Source organism: Natator depressus, chromosome 2 (genome assembly GCF_965152275.1).
Source record: "Natator depressus isolate rNatDep1 chromosome 2, rNatDep2.hap1, whole genome shotgun sequence".
NCBI lineage: Eukaryota > Metazoa > Chordata > Testudines > Cheloniidae > Natator > Natator depressus.
The window spans coordinates 241026946-241051849 of NC_134235.1; the positions used below are offsets into that span (position 1 = coordinate 241026946).

At 41.7% G+C, this 24904-nt stretch overlaps 1 protein-coding gene across 3 annotated transcripts in view; it reads left to right on the plus strand.

Moving 5' to 3' along the window:
* Positions 1 to 24904, plus strand: part of ADARB2 (adenosine deaminase RNA specific B2 (inactive)) — a 425242-nt gene that overhangs the window by 315180 nt on the left and 85158 nt on the right. For all 3 annotated transcript variants that reach the window (XM_074946237.1, XM_074946239.1, XM_074946238.1), the window contains one exon: positions 24532 to 24646. In XM_074946237.1, coding sequence (XP_074802338.1) covers positions 24532 to 24646 — 115 coding nt within the window. The remainder of the gene's footprint in view (positions 1 to 24531; positions 24647 to 24904) is intronic.

The following is a 24904-nucleotide window of genomic DNA, read 5'->3' on the forward strand; positions in this document are numbered from 1 at the left end:
ATTGTTAAATGATTGTTGTTATCTCTACCAGCATTTATCCTACAAAAGAAATATGTTTTCATTTTGTTTCCTTGGCAAAGGCTATGGGAAGGATGCTCGGTGCTAAAGCTGTCCCTGTATTATTGATATGCTAACATGCTAATAGTAACACTTTGCACTGAGGCAGTGATTTTTGTGTTGAGGGCATGGTATGAACATTAACTAGCTGATCCTCACAACATTCCTGTGAGGTGGGTAGGTAAGTATTATCATATATATTTTATAATTAGGGAACATGAGGCAGAGAGCAATGTTCCCTCTAATTTTTGACAGGACGTGTGTGCAAAAAATTTCTTCTGTGCAAATTGTGCTTCGGTACAAATTTTTGTATGCACTGTGTTTCGCCGTGTTCGCGGGCTTTAGGATCTGTGTGTGCGTGCACACGCGCCCAGTTTAGAGAGAACAGTGGCAGAGAGATTAAATGATTTCACCAAGCAAGTGATTAGCACTCATGACTTCAAATTTCATGTATCAGAGGGGTAGCCATGTTAGTCTGTATCCACAAAAACAACAAGGAGTCCAGTGGCACCTTAAAGACTAACAAATTTATATGGGCATAAACTTTCGTGGGTAAAAATCTCACTTCTTCAAATTCTTCAAATTTCATGTGTGTTTCTCTAAACCCCAGTGCCACAAACCTAATGTCAAATACCACTGGTTTGTGTGTGTGTGTGTGGGGGGGGGTCATCAGCATCCATTTTTAAAGTATTAAAAAGTCCCTGTTTATTAATAACAACACAAAAAATAATAAGAAAAGAAATCAGGTACAAATCATACATCCATATCTGGGACCTTTGACTCAGCCCTGTGTCCCTTTATTGTACTTCACAGAGTACTCTTCTCAAGGAAGGCCTCCAGCAATCTGAACTCCTTCTGATATCTCCTTTTTTAATACCCTGGAGAGGGTTCCCATCCGAGTTCAATCCTTCAGGGGGGCCATTTAGGGATCTGGGGAAAAAATTGGGGATTGGTCCTGCTTTGAACAGGGGGTTAGACTAGATGACCTCCTGAGGTCCCTTTCAACCCTGATATTCTATGATTCTATGCTCTGCCCTTAAAGAGGTCCTTACACTTTCTCAGTGAGAGCTTTACTCTGCTTTCCTTGCTCTCTCCGCTGAAGTACTTTAAAGGCAAAGTAGAACAGAATAGAACAGAAATCTCTTGGCCAACATTTGGATACACAAAGGAAAGAAGAGCCTTTAGGCTCAGCACCCTATTGCACTACTGCATGTTAAATGTTGGTAAAAGTTGAGGTTGTAATAGCCAGCCCTGTGTGTATTATAGAGACAATTATGCATCAGAAAACTCATATTCATTGGAAGAAGACACAGTTTGGTTATGAGGACAGAAAGGAGGTGAAAGCTCAGAAGAAAAATTTGAGAGGAAGTTTTTTTGCTTTCTTGGTGACACTGGTTCGGACAAATGAAGCACCATGAAAAGACGGGGGGGCTGTATGATCTTAGTAAGCTGCCGGTGGACAGGAAAACACTCTTGAACAATTGTACAGCCCTTCACCAGATGGTGACACATGGGAAGTGGTCAGTCAATAATAAAGACCTCTATGTCAAACTCGACAACATATATCACATTTTGCACTCTCCACTCCAAGTTCTCTAATTCATTCATGATGCAGAGCTGAAGGTCACTTTTCCTAATGTGTGGATAGGTTTGAGGATTCTGCTCATGCTGCCGGTCACAGTCGCGTGTGGTGAGTGCAGCTTTTCAAAGCTCAGGCTCATTAAAACACATCTTCAATCGACGATGACCAATGAGAGACTGACATCACTTGCTATTTTCTTGCTTGAAAATTCCATTGGCCAGTCTTTGGATCTCGCTGATGCTGTGCTTCAGTTTGAGAGGGCGAAGGCAAGAAAAGCGACATTTTGAACTAAAGGACTAGGGTTGACATTCCAAGGCTGTCACCTAGTATCACACTCTTTAATACTGGTCCACCCAATGTTGATGCACAATTTAATTTCTTGATGTTAATACATTTCAGTAATTCTTAAAATTAAAAATTTTCTATAAGCTTAGAGGAACCAAATATTTGTATTTGCTTATATATGACATGAATAAATATAGATTTACAGATCCTAGTGTGCAAATTTATCATTTCATGTGACAGGGATAAATCATGCATGAAAATCATGCATTGAAGTTATGAAATGGGCTACAAATGCAATAAAAATAAGGTATTTAAAAGTTTAAAAACTGGGGGAGGGAGGCACCGAAGACGCTCCTTACCTGGGGTGCCATTTGGTCTAGGGCCAGCCCTGGTTGTGAGGCTCAACTGGAAAGCACTTTGAGACCATCTAATGGAAAGTGCAGCTGTGGGTGGCTGAGAAAGCTAAAATGAGCACAGCTTTTTTGAAAGGCCTTTCTGTCCTTACACACGAAGACCCTAGATTCACGTATTCCAGCTCTGTGACCTCTCAGAATGCTGCCTGCATTGCAAAACACCAAATGTGCTCATTTTAGTTGTCACTGCTGTGTGGGCACAGTATTATTATTATTATTATTATTAATAATAATTATTATTATTGTTAATATTTATTAAATGCAGTAGATTACACAGCATTTCTCTGTCAGAGGTTATAATAGTTTTTCATTTCTGAATAGACACAAAAGTAATTGTGTAAGTCAGGCCAGCAATGCTCAACCTTGGCAAGGGAACTCAGTAGGTTTAATGTTTTGTCAGCTGTAATCTATGAGAGTAAGTCTGATGGTTTTAGATGCTTGTCTGAGCTTTCCTTATATTTACTAGCCCCTCTACAGAACTGAACAGCCTTCATTTGAAGCAGGTAACTACTACTATAATTCTATTGCAGTAAGGAGACAAACAAATTGCTCGTGAGGAAGCTAAACAGAACATTTTATACACACCTCTTCCCAAGCTGTTCTACCAACATAAAACACCAAACCAAACTACAGCCCACTGCTGGTGGACGCTTCGCCAACCTGCTACTCACCTGTGAAAATGGACTACCCAGATTAATTACCTGACAAAGACTAGACCTGAGGTGTCAGCACGAAACCGAGGAGTGCTGTGTGGATGAGAAGCAATGCAGAAAATATTCTAAAAGGGATTTGCTCAAGAACCTTGCCTTCACCAGGCTTTTTTCTGAAAAAAAAAAATCACCTCTCTTGCCATTGTTTATTATTTGTATTGCCGTAGCACCTGGGAGCCCCAGTCATGGACGGGGACCCTGTTGTGTTCGGCACCACACAAGCCACAGAACAACATTGCTGCCAAGAATGGAGCTCCACCAATAATAGCAGTGTCGGGAGGGCAAGCATAGTTGCCAGTGTTTTAACCACTGTGTCGTTCAGACCTATTCTATACACTTTATCTAAGATGATGGTTAAAATGCCAGTAGCTGTGTGAGCCTCATCATGACTCGGGCTTCTACCATTCTTATCACTTGTGTGTTAAGAATTAACACTCATCAGTGTTAGCAACAGGGGGCCATTTTCCCAGCAAGTGTAGACACGGCCAGACTGGCCTAATACTCCTCTGCGCTTCTAGTTAGCATTCCTGTTATTTAATCAGTTGGGCTAATGGTCTCTGGAAACTTAGGAAGTGAACAGCTGAGAACAAGAAAGAATTGGACTGGGTTATGTGTGCTCTATTGGAGAGTCTATATGGTTTTGGCATTTATGTTCCTGCAGTGAATTCAAATGATAATGCTGATGGTGATATTTAGTTATGAAACAGAAGAAATAACATAAACAATAGCAACTCCCTAATAAGTATAGAAGTGCTAAACAGCCAAAAATAAAAACACTGCAGCAACAAGGCCAAATTCTGCACCGGGTTACATCTATATAAACCCAGTTAAGCCTCACTGGGTTCACAGAGGAGTTAAAGTAAGAACCGGTGTAGCACAATTCCCACTCCCATCCCTGGTTTGGGGGGATGAGCTCTCCCTCACAGCTCCTCTTCCTCATTGGTTTGTGTAATGAGAACTCCTCTTCCTGCCTCAATCTTGTTATTGGGTGTAACTGAGAGCAGAATTTGCTCTGTGCATGGCATTTGAAATTCGAGTCTTATGCCCAGTTCTTCCATTAGCTATTCAAGGAAATTTAAATATAGTATATTGCAAAGCAAACAAAGCATACTGGTCAGTTTCGCAATACAATGCATGTTTATTTTTTAACAGAGTTTTCATTTTTTCCCCCAAATAACTTTATGGAGATAAATACAACAGAGCAGACAGTATAAGTATAGTATAGTATAAGTACACAAGTTCATAATTTTGGGATGCAGTCATATACCATTGTGAGGGGTACTATATAAGAACCAAGAATGATGGACAGATAGTATTTTCATAAAAAGATTTTCTGTGGCATGGATCTCCAGAGTATTTGAGCCCCTCATATATGTTAATAAATTTGAATGCATCTCATTATTATAATCCCCATTTTACAGGTGGAGAACTGAGTTACAGAATAATTATGAGACTTTCCCAAGGTCACAAAGGGCATCTTTGGTAGAGCCCAGGAACTGAATCCAGAAGTCCCAAGTGTTCTCTCCACTGCTGTAAGGTTAGATAGAAAGATTTTTTCTGCTCATTCAGTTCCAGTGAAAAATATCACTGGAAATTGTATACAAATACACAAAATCAGTTTGGTGGTCTCAATCAATGACTGTCCAAAACACACAAACCAGTTCCACAATTGACAGAAATTATTTCACATGTTGGCAACCTCATTGGAGAAGCTAAAAATTGAAGGGAATGGAAACAGATCTAACTTTCTCAACCCTAAAGGTGGTCTCACCCAGGTTGGGCAGGGTAGCGTATGGGAGTATGCAGTGTCACTCACGTATTGAAACTTTTCTTCAATAATAGAGGACATTACCCACCAGGGCTGTCAATCCATCATCTTGCAGAAATACTAAATGCACAAGATTTTAAAAACTCAAATAAATAAATAGGACCTGCACATGCACCTAGAGACACATTGGGGTTTGCAGGCCTTTTGGGGGCTTGTCTGCATTAGAAACTCTTATCATATCAGGACACACGTTAATTGACATGATGTTGGACATGGAGTGGAGACAAGGCTATGTCATGTTTAACATCATGCTTGCTAGCCATGGTTAACTATTGTTGCTCCATAGATTTCCTGTGTGTCCACCCTATGTTTAGCTATGACCAGCTGACATGATATTCAACATGACTTGTCCTTGTCTTCACTGTATGTATTGCATCATATTGGTACATCAACATGTGTCCTAACAAGGTGTGATTCCCCAAGGTAGATAAGGCCTTGGAGAGACGTAGACAGCACCTCAAGGAATGAGAATGAGTTTCAAGGCCCAGGATAAGAGGGAGCCCTGTAGAACTCTACAAAATTTACAATTTCTCCATAGAATTCAGCACAAGAAGTTTCATCCTGTTGTCTGATGTCATTTTGCACCTTCTCTGCCAAATTTGGCTTTATTCACAATTTAGATTAAATGGTTATTCTTGAATCACAAATCTGCAGAAATACAAGTGTTGGCATGTTTTGACTGGTATGGCCATAGCTGATAAAGGATAGGCCTATTTGTACCCATTTCTGCTCAAGAAAGCACCCCTTATTACCAAAAACTGACACTGAAAAATTAGCCTATGTTTGCTTTAAAAAAAAAAAAAGTCTGACATATTTTTGAGTTCGTAATGAAAAGAGAAAACTGGTTAATTTCACATTCCATTCCAAGCATTTCACACATTTCTCCAGCCATTCACAGTAAGTGCTGCCTGTTCTGTCTCTATCTGTCATCCTAACTTCAAATCAGCCCTGGTCTACACTGCGCGCCGGGGGGGGGGGTGTCGATCTAAGTTACGTAACTTCAGCCAAGTGAATAACTTAGATCGACTTACCATGGCGTCTTCACCGCGGTGAGTCGACTGCTGCCACTCCCCCGTCGACTCTGCCTGGGCCTCTCGCAGCACTGGAGTACAGGAGTCGAGGGGAGAGCGCTCGGGGGTCGATTTATCGCATCTAGGCTAGACGCGATAAATCGATCCCCACTGGATCAATCACTGCCCACTGACACGACAGGTAGTGAAGAGATACCCGCAGTCAGGAGTCAATTTGCTCATCAGATGAGCTGGTGTCCCATATAAAAGCACAGAGAGTTAAACTAGTTGGGACAGGAGAAGGAAAAGGCTGGGTGGGGGAAATATAGGCCATACTTCTAGTCTGGAGGAAATGCCTTCCTAAAAGTATAGAAATGATCAGCCTATAATGGAAAGTTACCTGGAAAACTGTACTTAGACTCATAGATTTTAAGGTCAGAAGAGACCATAATGATCGTCTAGTCTGACCTCCTGCACAACGCAGGCCACAGAATCTCACCCACCCACTCCTGTAACAAACCCCTAACCTATGTCTGAGCTGTTGAAGTCCTCAAATGTTGGTTTAAAGACTTTGAGGTGCAGAGAATCCTCCAGCAAGTGACCCATGCCCCATGCTGCAGAGGAAGGCGAAAAAGCCCCAGTGCCTCTGCCAATCTGCCCTGGAGGAAAATTCATTCCCGACCCCAAATAGCGTGATCAGGAAGTGCCAACCCTCCCACCTTACATCCTCTTTACACTCACATGTTCTGTGCCTTCTCTCACATGCTCCTTTTCATAAACTTTCTAGGGCCTGATCTTGCAAAAGTCACTGATGGGACTCCTTTCGCTAGTAAGGATGACTCGCATAAGTAAGGAACTCAGGACAGAATCCTGGACCCATAGATATTCTAACTCTTTCATGCATCTGATCTCATATTGTTTATTATTTTTATGACTACTGCAGACTAGCCTAAGCCTTGTGTATGCTCAGAAATAGGCCTGATACCGCTGTCTGTGCAACAAGAGTGTAGACAAGGGCAACCCAGGGTTTGCACTGATTGAGCAGGACAGGGTTTGGCTCCCAGATCAAACTGATCAAACGGCTGCACTGATAGCTGAAATGATACTATTCACAGATGTAGAAAATGCTTTAGTTCTTGACTATGAAACTTTTTCAGTGCCAACCGTGCTTAATGTGAGGGGTTGGTTAGGAGGCTCATGAGGGGTTGTATATGTGGTCAAAAAAAATTAATTTAATTTAAAATCAAGCTGAGTCTCTGAGGGGTGCACTTTAGGCACTGTTTTACCACAGCCGCTGCTCCCAGATCTGATAGACTCCCCCCCCCACACACACACATACTTTTTTCAGTCCATTTTAAGGCCTCAGACCCACCCTCTGCCCACAAAATGCTGAAAAGCCATGTTCATTGGGTTCCTATAGCAACTGTTACTCTACCCATTACACCTCCACAATTGTAAAATTTCTCTTCACCCAGTAGGATTTATTTTTCCTTCAGTCAGTGGTTCGCAGACAGCTTCAAATGAACTTTGTTTTGGGTGTGGGGCGGGGGGGTTAATCTGTATTTTTTTCTTCCCCTCCAAGTCTTTTGTTGGGCATTTACTTGTGCTGGAAGACAACGTCCTGCTGACACTTAGAGAAGCATCAGTGAGTAAAGTCTGCTGTACAGGCTGCAAAGCCATCTGGACTTTCTGCTGAAAAGGTTGGACATGGATTTAGGCAAGGTTTTATCACATCTGAAAAAAAAATCTGCAGACCGTACATCTTCCAAGGTTGCTGTCAGATTTTTTTTTTTGTCAGTGGCAAAACAAACCAAAAAAAATGACAAACAGTGGGAAGGCAGTAAGGATGGAGATATAAATCTCTAGAGGAAGCTTTGTCAAAGGTAGTGGAGTATAAACAAAAAATAAATTAGTTTTGATTTTATCAGAAACTGGACAGACTTCTATTCGTACAATAGTTTTTTCTGAGATTCTCGAAGCTGCCTCGACAGCACTTCCAAAAATCTAAACACAGATTTACTCAACACAAGCAGAGAGTTTTTTCCTTCTAAAAGCTACAAAGGGTTAAAAAAGTATACTCTCCGGAAGGAAAATGGGGGCTGGGGAGACAAGAAGACACATGCAATGAAAGAAAACTACAGGAGCTTTGAAATTCTGTGCCTTCTTTTTTCCCGGTTGATCAGCATGACACGTTACCTCTTTTTTCCAGAGAGTTCAGCTCTTGAGTCCAAAAGTGTTACGTAGCTTAGCAACATCTGCTACAAAAAAAAAAAAAAGAAAGAAAAAAGCTTTCTTGTAGTTTGAAGAAAAGGTAGAGCAAGTCTATATGTCAGAAGTAATCCCTTAACACGTTGTCTTGTGAGCAGAACAGGAGATGGCAAGTTACTGGATGTAAATTATTGGCATGCCCTTTAGGTTATATGCAAGTTGGCAAGTGTGCTAACATCCAGCAATTGCCCTAAAAACACATACCGATGACACAACTTATGTATTCCAAATGCCAGATGTTAAACGTTGCATCTGCTGGTAATTCAGTTTCCTCCGTGCTATTGTCATTTGAAATCTTGCGAGACTGTTATGTTGATGGGACAATGGCTGCACATTGCAACCTAGAAGTGTGACATTAGAGATCCTCAGATGAAAGGTGCCAAGTTTATGTATTAATATCTAAAGAAAAAAAATCTTCCTCCAATTTTTTTTTGTTTAACTCCTAGGAGCTAGTGATCAGAGCACAAAACTAGGAGTCAGGACTCCTGGGTTCTATTTTCAGCTCTGCCACTGACTTACTGCACCTTGGGCAAGTTACTAACCACTCTGTGCCTCAGTTTACCCATTGGTAATGTGGAAATACTGTAATTGTATTTACCCACCTCACATGGATCTTCTGAGGCATAATTAATTTACTTAGAGAGGCTTACCCTTAAAAGGTACATTATAAATACAAAGCATTATGGTTTACTATTGCTTTATTTATTTATTCATTTATTATTTGTCTTGGTCTTCCCAAGAAGTTATATTCCTAAATTTTGTACTACAAAAATGTGGCTACGGTGAGTAAGGCCCATATCTCGTAACCTACTTAGGTGCTTAAGTCCCAGTTTTAGACTCCAATGTGATCCACAAAACTCCCTCTCAGCTGTATGTGCCTAAACTCACCCAGTGCTTACATTTTTGCAGTAAAAGTTCCCTAGCTGCCTAGGTTTTTGCCTCTGGGCATCTGCACTGCTGCCTCACTCTGGGTATCTGGGTGCCTAAGCTCCAAAGCAATCCACAAACCAAAGGAAGATAGTTGTTCGTCCACCTGTCTCACGTGCAGGGCCTGATTTGGTAGATGAGCTCAGAAGTCACTGCCTGGATTGGGTCCACTCAAAATCTGACCACCTGCAGAATTAGGGGTGGTAGTGCCTCCCTTGTAACTTTTAGTCCATGGGGAGAGCACTCACCTGGTCACAACACCTACATTCCTTTGTGGATCCAGACCTAAATTACGCAGTAGCTAGAGTGACAATCTTCTACTCTTAATGTAGATGCAACTGGTCCTACTTTCACTAGGAATACTGTGATAGATATAATGTAGATATTGCCCTATTTATGGCAAAATTCAGTCCACCACTTACACATACATGTATGTATATGAGAAAAGGTTATCAAGTGGGGTATAGCTGTTATGCCCCATTCTGAGTTATCCCAGGATTAACAGAATTCATACTCAATCATCTCCCAGAGCTGGTGCTCAGAAGCAGTTTTCTGAGGCAGAGGTTAGTGCCAGGGGAAGTCATCATCAAGTTTTAGTGCAGGTACTCCCACATTTGGCCTTATCTTCCATGCAGGAGATTATGACTGCTTCTGACAGGAATTATCTGAGCAGAAAGTTCCATGTGGGGGTGCAGGCAGATTGGAATATGGACTCATATTAATGCTGCCTTTTCAGTTTTAGGGTCAGATCTTCCACTGGGGTGAATAGGCTTAGCTCCATCAACTTCAGTAGAGCTATGTTGATTTATACTAGCTGAGGATATGTACCTTGATGTGCCCCAAAATCAATGAAGGCCTGGACTTAGCCCTTGGTGACTTAAACAAATACCTTTCACACCCCATGAGTTGCCATAGGATTGTGGTATCAGGTGTTTGGGAATTTCTCCTCTGCCAAACAAGTATAGACCCAGTTGAAATAATGGGCCTGACTCTAATGGTATAATTTTAGCATAGCTCACAATACAAAACCACCTGAAATAATCTTGTTAGTGAGGAGGAAAGCCTGCAACTGAGGTAACTTGAAATGTAAATTGCCTTAATACCCCTCCAGATCAAGCAAGAGGTCATTAAGAAGACTAAAGCAGGATTTCTAGGTTCATTACGCAAAATGAGAGCATGCACCTTAATAACAAGAAAACGTAGAAATCCACTGTCTTTATAATGACTGCCTTTCAGTAGACTGTGTGTCTCACTATGTAGCAGTTATGAAGGGTGCATTGTTTGATCCCTTGCTGGGTACAGCAGTTCAGAATAGATGAGATTTGTTTTAGACACTGACTGCCACCCCTCCGTGTGTAACAAAGCATATGTGTGATGTGGAATCCTGTTAATAGTACAGCTCTTTAATGAGAACCATAAACACATGGGGGTTGATTTTCAAAGTAGTGCTCATGGGATTTAAGAATACACAGTTCTCGCACTGCTTCGAAATTTACCCAAGAGCCATCCCTCTTCTGACTTTAGTGTTAAAGCAGACCTTGAACAGTCAACAGTATTGTTTGTGACAAGGATATAATGCTACTGTTAATTTACAAAGGGTGTTCATCTTAGCGCATGTGAGAAAGACAAAGCAAGGAAATGGAAAACTGAAAGGACATTTCTCGGATGAAGCATTGATTTTATTAAAGAGATAGGGCTTGTAATATGAATTTAAAATACAATTTTTATAGAGTATAAAAGGCTTTTTACAGAGTTAAACATTCCCAAATGCTGGTAGCTTTATAAAGCTTTTATCTAGTTAAAGGAAACTCATTCGAGCTAATTTAATGTCTGTAGTGGTACAACAGCTTGACACCTGAGGCTTGTCCTAAGCAGTCACAATGTTGCGAAGTGAACACTGCTTCATTGTTTTGAATTATTCAGCATTTACAGCCAATCTTATGTATGTCCCTGTAGAAAAAGGCTTTGGGGTTAAGGATCAGTTAAAAAAAAAAGCCCACAACCCTTCCTTTCTGGCATTTGTTAGCAGGTGCAGTATTGACTTTAAGAATGATTCTGCAAACTTGGCATGGACATTCTTCATTACCTAAGCAATAAATGCAAAACTGTACTCAGAACTAGCAGAAGCTGGAAAATGAAGCGTGGCCTCCTTTAGGGAACATCTGCTTATTTCAGTGGAGAAGCTTGTTTCTCTACATTTATTGAAATGGTACTTGTTTTGAAAGCAAGCCGAATACAAACAGTAATGAATCAATCTCAAATGGAGGGGCTCATCCGTCAGCATCCTAGCATTAACACTCTAATGTGAATTTAAAGATTCTAATTAAACCTAGATGCAAAATGTTTTACAAGTAAATAGCAAACTGTAGTTTTTGGAAGAGGTGGGACCTTTGGATTTGACAATATTTTTTGTTAATATACTCATTTGTATGGGTTCCATTTTTTTTCAGCCAGTCCAGAGGTATACGAAACAAATAAAAGACACATATTAAGTTTGATTGATCTAGTGTAGTCAGGGGAATTTTTTTCGGAAACAAGATAGTTTATTTACTGAACCCTTAAACTAAATTCCTGTTCGATCTTTGTACGTCCCATTCTTGCTGTATATGTCTCCTTTTAGATGTTCATCAACAGCATGTCTGGATAATCACATTCACTGAAGTACATCTATACACACCTGATATGTGTGTGTTTATATAAAATTAAAAGACTAATGCATTACAGCAGCAATCTCATCATAGTTATAGTTGAATCTCAGTTTCCAAATTTCCCCTCCTACTCTAGAAACCCCAATTCAAATTATTCCTACTTCAAATCTGACATGAGTGATCTCTGCCAAGCAGATAATTTTCCCTATAGTTTGAAGTTCATGAAAACCATTTTTAAGACAGGGTCTGCAAACATTCTCCTAGTTCTTTTTTGCCACATTCTACCAGTTGCAAACAAAAGGTTTGTAGATGAGATTTTAAAGGATTTTAGTAAGCTGTGGTGCACAGAACCAAGCTTGAGATGGACAAACTAGTAACACCAGAATGGCTTGTCAGAAACCAGCAAATCCTTAAGGTTCACTGTGGCCGCTAATGACCTTTAGGAAGCACACTGTGGATATGAATAAGTTCTGGAAGTTAGATGGATTGCTTTTTTAGGTACAGTTTCCTACCATATGCCCATTCAAAGGGCCTCATCCAAGAGTCAGTGAAATCAGCGGAAAGCCTCCCATTGACTTCAGGGGATTTTGGACCAGGTGAAGAGTAAGGTTCCCAAGGTCCACAGGAAAAGGGTCCTCAACACCCCTCTCATTTCCTTCTCCCACTCCCATCTGTGTATCTTTTCCATCCATCTCTTCCTGTGTGGAATGACTTCCCAACCTCAGGGAGTCAGCTTTCCATCTTCTTCCCCCATAAAGCCCTATTTTTTCTGTGAAGCCCCCAAATTAAAATAATCAGAGTAGGAATTTACTGAAGTGACTCCTTCCTCTGGGTCTTCCAATGTTTGTCAGTCTTGTATTTAACTGTAAACTCTGCAGTGCAGGGACTCTCTTGATCCTAGAGTTTCATCCAGCACCAAGCACATTGTTGATGCTTAACAAATAATCACTAATGATATAAAAATAAACAGACTAGACTAGCTTACGTGAAAATATGTCTGCCCTGGAAAGGACTGAGGAACAAGCAGGGTAATAGCTCCCTAGCAGGGGAGGAAAGAGTGTCCAAATAAGAACTGCTTTGTGAGCAAGAATTTTTCGCCTCGTCCCAGCACAGTTAGCTGAGACATCAGAGATGTCATAGATTGACGCCCCCACATGTGCAGAACAAATTCGGTTTGTTTGATGATTACAGAAATATGGAATTTACCATGAGAGCTGCGCCACATATATAGTTAAAACACTCATAACAGATCTACTGAACAGGTTTTCTTGCTGTAGGGATTCTTCTGGCCAAATCAATGAGAGCATCTCATCTTTTTTATCAGTTTTGGTCTGAGAAACTTGAGGGTGCTTAATTTAAAAATACATTATTTTTTATTAAAGCTTTGGTGAGAAGCACAATGCAGGGATGTGTAGCAGGTTACATATGTGCACAGCTCACTCTAATAAATGTGATTAAGTAGACTCTTCTGAGTTGGGGTGTATGAGGAATATACTGATGTGTTCAGCGGAAATGAAAACATATAGTCAGACAAAATAAAATAATGTCTATGTGAGCTAAAACAAAGTCCCTCTCCTCTGGTCCCTGAGGGATAAACCAAAGCCAGACATAATGATTGATACCGTACATCAGTTATGATCAGACAGAAATAGTCATTGCACATCTTCAGGAAAGAATCACAACGAGCTCCCTGGCAGTGTCCTGTTCTTTCAGCAGTACTGTATAAATGCCTCTGCTGAGTTATGAAGGGAAGCTAGGGAAATATCCCTATTTTACATAAGGGGAACTGAGGCACACAGTAAATTAAATCAGTGTCACAAAGGAAATGTGTGATTGGGCACAGTATTGAACGCCAGTCTCTTGAGTCCTCCGTCTACTGCCGTACCACTCAAACCACCTTCCTAATAGTCTGGCTGTCTTTTTATCTGTCTATTTCTTTGGTCCCTATCACCAAAGTCTCTGAATGCCTTCCACCTGCACACAGAACTTCCACTCATGCCAGAAGACAAGGATCGAAATCAGCCTATGACCCTTTACCATCTTTTCTTCTCAGACCTGTATCTTCCAGATGACATAGTCCATGGAAAGAAGCTGATTACTTAATTGGCTCAAGGATACAGGTGTTGGGAGATAAATTTCCAACCACCTATGGAAAAGTTATTTCCAAGCTCAGACCACGGTATGCTGGGTAGCTATTTGCTACATACCCTGACCACTTTGTCTGCCATTTACCCCTATTCCACAAAGAGCTGATGAGACATATGATTTAATGTCAGCGACTTTGGAAAGGTATCTCTTTATAATTCAAATCCTCTGTGCCAGTTTTTTCTTCTGTTTGGATTAACGAAGAAAAATACTGATTCCTACCTTCAAAGAGGGTACATTTTCTGCATATTGTGTAAGAAATTACGTGTACAGCTTCTGTTATCAGTAAAGGAGGTTGTGAACCTAATCCCCCATGCTCAACATTTACCCCCAAATGTCAGTAATTTACTGCAAAATAGAGTACTTGGGAGACAGGAGTAACAGAACCCTTTGTGATATCTGTTTAGTAGACTATTTCATCCCACCCATATGCAAATCTAACCTTTCTGATATTTCAACCCTATAAACCCAAAGACAGGATTTCAATAGAAAATATTTACGAAAGGCTTTCTCCTTTATAATCTATTGATTTTAATATCCTTACCACTCCTGTTGAATGTCAGTTTTACCCTGAAGACTGCCCCTGCAAACTTGAACACATTTAATTATTTATACCATTTGGAATATTAGTGCTGAGAAATGAATAAAAGTTTTCGGTTTTGTAATGTTATGATCTAAAGTTTGATTTTCCTCTGCGAATAATGCTGGTAATTTGATATTGCAATCAGGAGTTACAGAAGGGTACAGATGACACAGTGCAGCTTGAAAGAGAGTGACATTTATTTTCCACCTTATTTATGTACAGTAACAAAGAGCTCTTTAAATCCAGTGTTCCATTTTAGAGTACACTTTTGCAACTACAGATTCAGAATTATCTGTATTCTTTTTTTTAACTAGACACCTAACTGAAGGCCTATTTCTGCCATCAATTACACATATGCAACCGCCATTGATTTCAGTGGGGGTGGGTAAGTGTAACTGACAGCAGAGTTTGGCAGATCTAGTTTGCCTTACACACATCACTCACCTCATTGACTAATGCAAGCAAGGTTTTGATGCTGAAGAGCTTGTTTCTGGCTTACATTTTCTGTTCATGTAGAAAAATCAAACTATGGAACATATGGAAGCTGTGATTTAAAAAACAGACAGACAAAAAAAACTTGTTCTGAAACTTAGTTTGGGAGTTTAAAGAACTTGGCGAATTAAAGGTTCATTCTGCTAGAGAGCCAGATTCTGCCACCCTTAGTCAGTGGGTATCTTACCCTGTTGATTTCAGTGGGACTACTCAATGAATAAGGTATTACTCAGCATACATGTGGCAGAATCTGAGTCCTGATTTAGCAAAGCATGGGCTTAAATCCCACTGACTTCAAAGGTTGAAAGTTGAGCACATGCTTAAGTACGTGGCTAAATCTGTATCCTAGCATACAGGACCTAAAGTAAAGCCCACTGAAGTGTGTTATCTCCATTGACTTCAATGGATTTTTGGATCAAGCCCAAAGTCTGTAGGAAAGCTCACCTCCTACATAGTGCCCTTCAGGAATCGGACCCTGTATCAGTAACTGTGCATTCTTGTGGATTTTCAAAGCACTGAATGTCAATAGTCCCCTCTTCCCCCCAAGATTTGCAGTCTGTTTATGCCATTACACTTTTAGTTCAATTACATGCTGTCCTGCTGGCTGCATAGTTCACAATGAATATTTCTATTTTCTTAAGTTTCTGCATCTTCCTTATGGCCTGCCTTTTTCACCAGCTGTGAGACTGGCATACTGAGATTGCCAAGATCTATTCTGCTCTTTCATTTAAGCAAGATGGGGACTCTTGTCTTCAGTCCTGATATCTGGCAACTGTAACCATGGGTGTCACCAAATATAGAGATTCTCACAGATGAGTTTCATAAAGCAGAAATGGCAAAGACTCCCCCTCTCTCCTCCCCCCCTCCCCCCGCACCGCCAAGGTGTGCATGATTTTAAAACTCTTTTGATGGCAGCCAACTTTTCCTTGCCAATATTCCTAAGAATCCTGGTGATGGAATTGTCACCAGGCTCATGTTATCCTTTGATAATAAGAATTTCCTGGCTTTTACCCCATTGGCAAGTTACCTAGCTATGTACCTTTTAGTAATTTAGGACTGTTGTTTAATTGTAAAGCCATGACCAAGAAAATCTATTGGCCGGAATACCAGGGATGCCTGTGAGCTGGATGGGATAAGTCTGTACAGCACTTACTTCCACAATGTTCGGCCACTGTTCATTAAATCCACAATTTGGTTTGGGTTTGGTTTTTTTGTTTGTTTTGTGTTAACGGAAAGATTCAAACCTGATGTGGGGCCTGATCTACTGCCTCTGAAGTCAATGTAAAGGCTCCTGTTGACTTCATAGATCAGGCCAATGATGCTGTTATGGTAGTTTATGTTTCAGTATTGTGTAAGAACAGGAGACCACACATGCCAGTAGTTACAAGACAGGACTGGGAATCAGGCCTGTACTCTATTCCCAGCTCTGCTACTGAGTCATTGTGTGGATCTGGGCTCAGTCCTGCAAGGCACTTGTAGTGTACTACGCACACAATCTTGTACAATCTTGTAATGTACTACGCACACTCAGTTCTCATTGGAGTGAATAGGAATAGGAGGGCATTCAGCACCTCACAGGACTGAACCCTTAATCTCTGTATACCTCATTTTCCCCATCTGCACAAATAGAGATCGTGTTGCTTATCCACCCATGTGAAGTATTTTGAGATTTGCAGATGAAAATTTCTATATAAGTGACAAGTATTAGCATTATATTGTAGCTCTTCGATTGCCTTCTAGATTAGGTCTTGCACTACTGGTTGATGCTTCTGAATCCTACTGTATTTTACAAGGACCAGCGTATGTCACTCCATCACTTCTACATTGCATTAATTTTACTGGCATCCTGTTCAGCAATTTATTCCAAACTAAAATACTCTCCTGTTGTATTTTAGCTAAGAGGCTTCACATTTAATGGATTTCCTATTCTTCAAAGTCCCTGGTCACTCTTTGAGATCAGTGAATGCTAAATTCCTTATTGTCCCTAAATGTTATATGAAGTCATGTCATTCTTTTGCCTTTACTGAGTCTCATTGCCCTCTGGCTTTAGAATCCACTGCCAAATGAGGTAAAGAACGCTCCGAGTTCTGGGATTTCTAAATCCAAAGTTAAAAGTTATTTGTTCTTTTTAGCATTTTTAAAACGAGTCTTTTAGGAATTGCATGTGCCTCTAAGCTAATTAACTCTTAATGAGCACAAAATGCCTTGGGATGCTTATATGGAGGGCACTGTGAAAATGCAGGCAAGGATTGGTCTGTAATACTGTGGGAGATTAAATGGATGATTTGAGTCTTTTTAAGAGGATGGTGCAGATTGTTTCACTGAGACATTCCCTTTTTAAAAAATTCTAAATAAGCTGATCAGATTTGCAGTTCACACTATGTGAACCCAACCATAGCAATCCTGGGTGCATATTTTTATTTTCCTGTTTGCCTTATTATGTTTTTAAATATGGAAAACAAGATTAGAAACAGAGTTTTATATCATGAAAGCCAGGCACTGTTATAGTGGTCACCATAGAGAACTGGAGTTCAGGGCAACTGGGTGCTCTTCCAAGCTCTGCTGCTGACCCTCTTGGGCCCATCATTTACCCTTTCTGTGCTTTAGTTCACCCATCTGTAAAATGGGTATAATTGTATTTATATTACAGGTTTGCAGTGAGGCTTAATACATTTATGGATGTTTAGTGTTTGGGGATACTTTGATAAAGGTATTATTCATAAGTGCCAAGTATTATTATAATTCATAGATAATTCATAGATTTATAGTGTTTATGGCCAGAAGAGATCATTAGATCATCTATTCTGACCTCCTGTATATCACAAGCCATTACATTACACCCAGTTACTCCAGTATTGATCCCAATAACTCAGGTTTGACTAAAGCACATCTTCCAGAAAGGCGTCCAATCTTGATTTCAATACATAATGAGATGGAGAATCCACCAGTTTCCCTGGTAGTTTGTTCAGTGGTTAATCACCCTCACTGTTAAAAATTCATACCTAATTTCTCATTTGAATTTGTCTAGTTTCAGCTTCCAGCCATTGGTTCTTGTTATGCTTTTCTCTGTTCCATTAAAGAGCCCTTTGCTAGTCCCTATTTTCTCCTTGTGAAGGTACTTATACACTGTAATCAAGCTAGCTCTCAATCTTCTTTTTTAAGCTAGACGGGCTGAGCTTTTTCAGCCTCTCACTGTAAGGCATTTTCTCCAGCTGGTGAATTATTTTCATTGCTCTTTTCTGCACCCTCTCCAATTTTTCAACAACCTTTTAAAATGTGGACACCAGAACTGGACACAGTGTTCCAGTATCAGTCTCACCAGTGCCACATGAAGTGGTTAAATCCTTACTTTTACTCACTTCTCCCCTGTTTACACGTCCAAGGGATGGCATTAGCCTGTTTTGCTACAGCATCACACTGGGAGATCAGGTTCTGTTGCTTGACCACTCTGACCCCAAAATCCTTTTCAGAGTCATTGCTTTCCAGGATACATTCCACCATTCTGTAGGTATGGCCCGAATTCCCTGTTCCCAGACATATGACTTTGCACTGGCTGTATTAAAATGTATGTTGTTTGAAGGGCCCACCTGGCCAAGCAATCCAGATTTCTCTCTAAGACTGTCAATTCTGCCAATCTTTGTGTCATCTCCTGATTTTATCAGCAGGGATTTTATATTTACTTCCAGATCATTGATGAAAATGTTGAATAGCATTGGGCCTATGTGATGGAGTGTCCACCCTACACAGGACTGGATGGGGTTAAGATGGCCAGGCGGCCCAATTAACACAACAGGCTGCATGTGGAGGAGGAGCCAGGGAGCAGGGAATTGACTGGAATCAGGCTCAGCTTGGGGGGGTCTGTATAAGCCAGGAAGCTGGCAACAGTTACTCCCTGAGAGGAGGGAGGCTGGCGAACCCAGTGAGGGGGGAGGCCAGGAAGGTAGGAGAAGACTCAGGAAATAGTAGCAAGGTAGGACACTGCAGGCCGGGGCTGCTGATTGGAGGGCCCCTGAGCTGAAATCTGGCGAAAGGGTGGGCCCGGGTTCTCCTACCAGCCACTGAGGACATGGCATAGACCAGGCAAAGGGCAGTGGATTGCCTGGGATATTTTGTTCTGGAAAGACTTTGTTACTTTCCCTGGAAAGGGAGGACATTTGTGACCTGGCCAACGAGCCAAGCCACAATGCAGATCCGTGAGTGAGCAGGGCCATAGAGCAAGACAGGATGGGGGAAGACACCACCAGAGAGAGAGCACAAGCCTCTCCTGGGAAAGCTAATTCCCAGGACAGCCAGCAGGAGGCTCCACTGGCGGTCAGTGCACCCCATGACAATTGATGGAGAATGTGGGCACCTGGTCACCCCGATACAAGGGGTGTTTAAAAGAATGTAAAGGACTGCAAAAGACAGTCACCCCTGATGCAAAGGGAGCGTGGAGAGCTATAACAGAAAGAGAGAAAAAGTGACAGTGAGTGCGTCCGGTGACAGTCTAGTACCGGTTTCTGTGGAACCCCACTGGAAACACGCCCATTCAATGATGATTCCCCATTGACAACTACTTTTTGAGATCTGTCCACTATCCAGTTCTTAATCCATTTAACATGTGCTTTATTGATATTGTATAGTGCCAATATTTTAATGAGAATATTGTATGGTACTAAGTCAAAGACCTTACAAAAGTCCAAGTATATCACATCTGTGTAGTTGCCTTTATCAACCAAACTTGTAATCCCATAAACAAATGAAATCAGGTTTTTTTTGACAAGACCTATTTCCCATGAAGCCATGTTGATTGGCATTTATTATATCCCTATCCTTTACTTTTTATCAATAAGAACCCTGTATCAGCTTTTCCATTATTTTGCCCAGGACTGATGTCAAGCTAACCAGTCTATAATTACCTGAGTCATCTCTCTTGCTTTTTTTTTTAATATTGATACAATATTAGCAATCTTCAAATATTACGGAATTTCCCCAGTATTCCAAGTTTTCTTAAAAATTAACATTAGCAGTACAAAGCTTTCCTGAGGCAACACTTTTAGGACTCTTGGATGTAAGTTCTACAGGCCTACTGACTTAAAAGTGTTTTCCTAATACATGATATTTACCATCCTCCTTAGCTGCTAATAGACTGGAACATACCTTATCCTTTTAATGTGTTACAAGTACATCATCCTGCATCTTTCCAAATAAACAACAGAAGTATTTATTGAACTCTTTTGCCCTTTTTGCATCATTACCAGCTTTACCATCTCCATCTAGTAATGGGCCTACACCATTGTTAGGGTTTCTTTTGCTCCTAATATACTTTAAAAACTCTTTATTATTGTTCTTAGCTCTGCTAGCCATAATTATGGTTATTATGGTAGAGATTTTCCAAAACACAAAAGGGAGTTAGGCTCACTGCTCCCATTGACTTTCAATGGACGTCAAGTGTCTAACCACCTTTTAGCTTTTGCTCAAGGGACACTGGGTTCCATCCCAAAGAGTTTACTCAGCAAATGCTACTGAGATTTGCAGACTTTAAGGTTGTTCGTGTGCACCAGAGTTATTACTAGCAATATGAGTTATTTTATTATTAACACGCATTCACACAGCACTGCTAAATGGATAGAGCACTTCTTCACACAACTAAAATAACACAGGCTTCAGATTTCCTGTCACTAGTTTGAAGTGTTAGGTGATTAACTATATGTGTGTTTATATGTATGGATAACATAAAGCTGAGGATGTGACAAGACCCTGTCTATTACTCATGCCATGGCATGTTTGCAGACAATTCTTAGCGCTTGGCACTTATATCACCTTATATCACAATTCTTAGCACTTATATCACCTTCAAAATACTTCACAAACATTACCCATTTAGTGCTCGCAACAGTCATGTGAGGTAATTAAGCATTATTATCAGCCATTTTATAGACAGGGATATTAAGAGACTGACAAGAGAAGAAACCAGATGAGAGTTACACAGCAAGTAGCATGAAGAACTCAGGAACACCTGCAATCAGGAGTGGTGTAAGGTCCCAAAAAGTGAGGGGGCCACCGGCTCCCAAACGGTGCCCCCCCACGGCCCTTCTCCCCGATGTCCTACCTCTGCCCCTCAAACACCTGTCCCCACTCTGCCCCTTCACACTGAGTCCACAGCCTAGCACTGCCCATTCCCCCAAGACCCCTCCCTGGCATCACCCCTTCTCCCCGAGCCCCCACCCTCACCACCCCATCTCCCTGAGGCCCTGCCCCCGTGCCACCCTCTTCCCCCAGGGCCTCTCCCTTGCACCACTCCTTCCCCCAAGGCCCTGCTCCCACGCCACCTCTTCCCCCCAAGACCCCACCACCTCCACCCAGTCGCTCACCCTTAGGGCCGATAAAGTGTGGTGGGGGGCATGGACCCCCGTTCCAGTGCCCCTGTTTGCAATCCCATGCCCCACTAGCCCAATGGCCATTGAGGATATCCCTACACTGCAGTCCCACAGTGCGATTGCAGTTTGTGCAGACATTCCCAAACTAGCTTTGAACTTGTTAGCTCGGATACCAGAGCAGTGAAGCTGCAGCAGCAAGGGCTTCAGTGCAAGCCCCGCCCGTGGAGAATTACAAGGTTCCAGGTGGGCTTGGACAGGCTGCACTGAAGCCTGTGTTGCTGCAGCTTCATTGCTCCAGTACCCAAGCTAGCGCAAATAAACCAAGTTCCGGGAGGTCTACCCACACTGCAACCACACCATGTCATTGCAGGTAGAATGTTAACCCTAACATGCTGACCGCATTCCAAGTGAATTAGGCACATAGGTCCCCAGTTAGTTACCTAAAGTACATGGGTACATGACTAGGTATTTGAATGTGCTGATTTTTGATGCACTGAGCACCCACAGCTGCATTCATGATATCTATAATTTTATTACTGTTTAACATTTATATTTTGGTAGCGCCTAGAGGCCAACCACATCAGGGACTAGGGTTGCCAGATGCCCATTTTTTGGCCATAAAGTCTGTTTTATTTGGGCTTTTCCCAGAGATCCAGTTTAGCCCAGTAACAGTGAAAGGCAATAACTGCTGCTTAATCAGGACCGTGTTAATGAAGACTCTTCTAAATGGACCAGATTGCTCAGAGATTGCATGATGCAAGTGAAACCCCAAGAGATCTGAACCCAGGACGCAATTCTAAGCTTGAGTCTTGTAACACAGAAGTTTTCAATTGAAAGAGTTTTTGTTGTCGTTTGTTGCTGAGACAAACTTAGGCACTTAATCAGAGCAGTCAATTAATAGGGCTGTCCTGTAAGGTGCTTCAAATAAGAAGATCAGGGTAATCTGCTGGCAGGCCTTGAGGCAGTTTGTGTACATTGACTGTCCACAGGCATGGCTGCCAGCAGCTCCCAGTGGCTGCGGTTCGCCGTTCCCAGCCGCAGGTTGCCCACCACTGGTTCTGATCTATTTCGAATAGCCCCCTCTCTGTGGTTGTGGGTGAAACGCTCTCAGATTATTCAGACTGGAACTCTTAATGTGACCACTGACCAGAGTAGGGACCAATCCTGAGAAACGCTGAGCAACCTCCTCTCACTGCCTATTGATTTCAATCTGGCTGTGGTGCTTCGCACATCTTGGGGACAAGCCCCGCTGCTGCCTAGTGTAGCCCATACCAACACAGTGCTGCAGGGCAGGGGTTAGTGCTCTTTTGCAGGTATCACCCTTTATGTGAAACATAAGAAGAGGTCCCTCCAGCTGTTTCTGGTGGCTGTCTATGTGGAAATTAGAAATCTTATAATATGTTTCTAAAAGAGTTGGCGATAACCCTAGAGTCCATCATTTCTGCTCTCTTAGCTTCACTGGGCCATTAAAGGCTCTTCTTAAATGTGGAATAAGGAGCTTCTTGTGGCACCTCAGCTGCAACACACAACTCAAAGGGCATCTCAGACTTTGCTTGGCTAGGACCCAGCCAAGGGACAAAGTAACTTTTCTTTAAGTTTCATGAAGCGATTGAAAGCTTTGCTAAACTAACATTCATGAACAACAAAAATACTGAAAAAAATCACTGAAAAAATTAGGTGACTCCCCCCACTGTTCAGCCCAGTAAATGACTTGCTGGGGCAAAGAAACACTTTTTCAAACAAGTAAAATGCTTTCAAGACTGGTAAATTTTTCTATGAACTAGCCCTGGACCAATGACCAGAAACAAAATTTGTCAAATTCTAGGTCTTTTTCTTGAGCACTAAGAATTTGATTCAAAGCCTAGTCAAAGTGAGCCTTCCTATTGATTCACTGGGTTTTGGGTCAGCTCCTAACATCAACCTTCTCAGGATATGTCAACAATGCAATAAAAAAAGATGGTGGCATCAAGACTCTGAACTCAGGTCAATTGACTTCAGCTCATAGGGCTCAGGCTGCCGGGCTAAAAATAGCAGTGTAGACATCCCCAAGCCCAGGTTCTAAGGCCCACTCCCCTCATGGGGTTTCAGAGTCCAGGCTCCAGCTTGAGCCCAAACATGTGTGCTGCAATTTTTAACCCCTTAGCCAGACCCCTGGGCCAGCCTCTGCCATGCTGTGTGTCTTTTGTTGCAGTGCAGATGTACCCTTAGAGGCAGCGAGTAGCCATTTATGATATTGATCGTCTCCTAGGGCAGGTTTCAGACTGGTAGCCGTGTTAGTCTGTATCAGCAAAAACAACAAGGAGTCCTTGTGGCACCTTAGAGACTAACAAATTTATTTGGGCACAAGCTTTCGTGGGCTAAAACCCACTTCATCAGATGCAGGGAGTGGGTTCTAGCCCACGAAAGCTTATGCCCAAATAAATTTGTTAGTCTCTAAGGTGCCACAAGGATGCCTCGTTGTTTCTCCTAGGGCAGGGGGTCTCAAACTTTTTCTTTCTGAGGCTCCCCAACATGCTATAAAAATTCCACAGCCCACCTGTGCCACAACAACTGGTTTTCTGCATAGAAAAGCCAGAGCCAGCATTAGAAGATAGCAAACAGGGCAGTTGCCTGGGGCCCCACGCCACAGGGGGCCCCCATGAAGCTACATTGCTCAGGCTTTGGCTTCAACCCCGAGTTATGAGGTTCAGGGCCCTGGAATTCAGCCCCAGGCAGCGGGGCTTGGGGCGGCGGGGCTTCAGCTTTCTGCCCTGGGCCCCAGTGAATCTAATGCTGGCCCTATTTGGCGGACACCCTGAAGCCTGCTCGTAGCCCCCCAAGAAGGCCCCGGACTCCTGGTTGGTTTCAGAGTAACAGCCATGTTAGTCTGTATTCGCAAAAAGAAAAGGAGTACTTGTGGCACCTTAGAGACTAACCAATTTATTTGAGCATAAGCTTTCGTGAGCTACAGTATACATCCGCTGAAGTGAGCTGTAGCTCACGAAAGCTTATGCTCAAATAAATTGGTTAGTCTCTAAGGTGCCACAAGTACTCCTTTTCTTTTTGGACTCCTGGTTGAGAACCACTGTCCTAGGGGACCGTTCCTTTTATTTTTTTGCTGAAGTAGGTGGAGCTTAATTCTAAAAGCGAGATCTCAAAGGCAGAAGGCTGGTTATTAATCTCCAGACACACCCAAGTGCTTCAATCAAAGAAAGTGAAAAATTCCTTCTGATTGTGTCTTTCAGGAGTTTGCTGATTCCATATATCAAATGGTTACACAGAAGTTTCAAGAGTTGACAGACAATTTCACCTCCATGCACGCACGCCACAAAACCCTTGCAGGAATTGTGATGACCAGAGGTAAGATGCCCTTTAATTTCATTATTTTATTTTATTTTCCTGAAGTATTCTTCATGAATAAGGAATGTATTATTTACCCAGTCCACAGTACTAAAGAATCCCTTTACTCCAACACAGAAAAATATACAGTAATGAGAGAAACAAGCGTTAAATATTTAAACTTCGAGCAGGTGCACAAAAAATGTATTGACAGTAGAAATATAGCTAAATTTATAAATATATATAAATATACCATTTTCTCTTTATTCATGGGAGGAA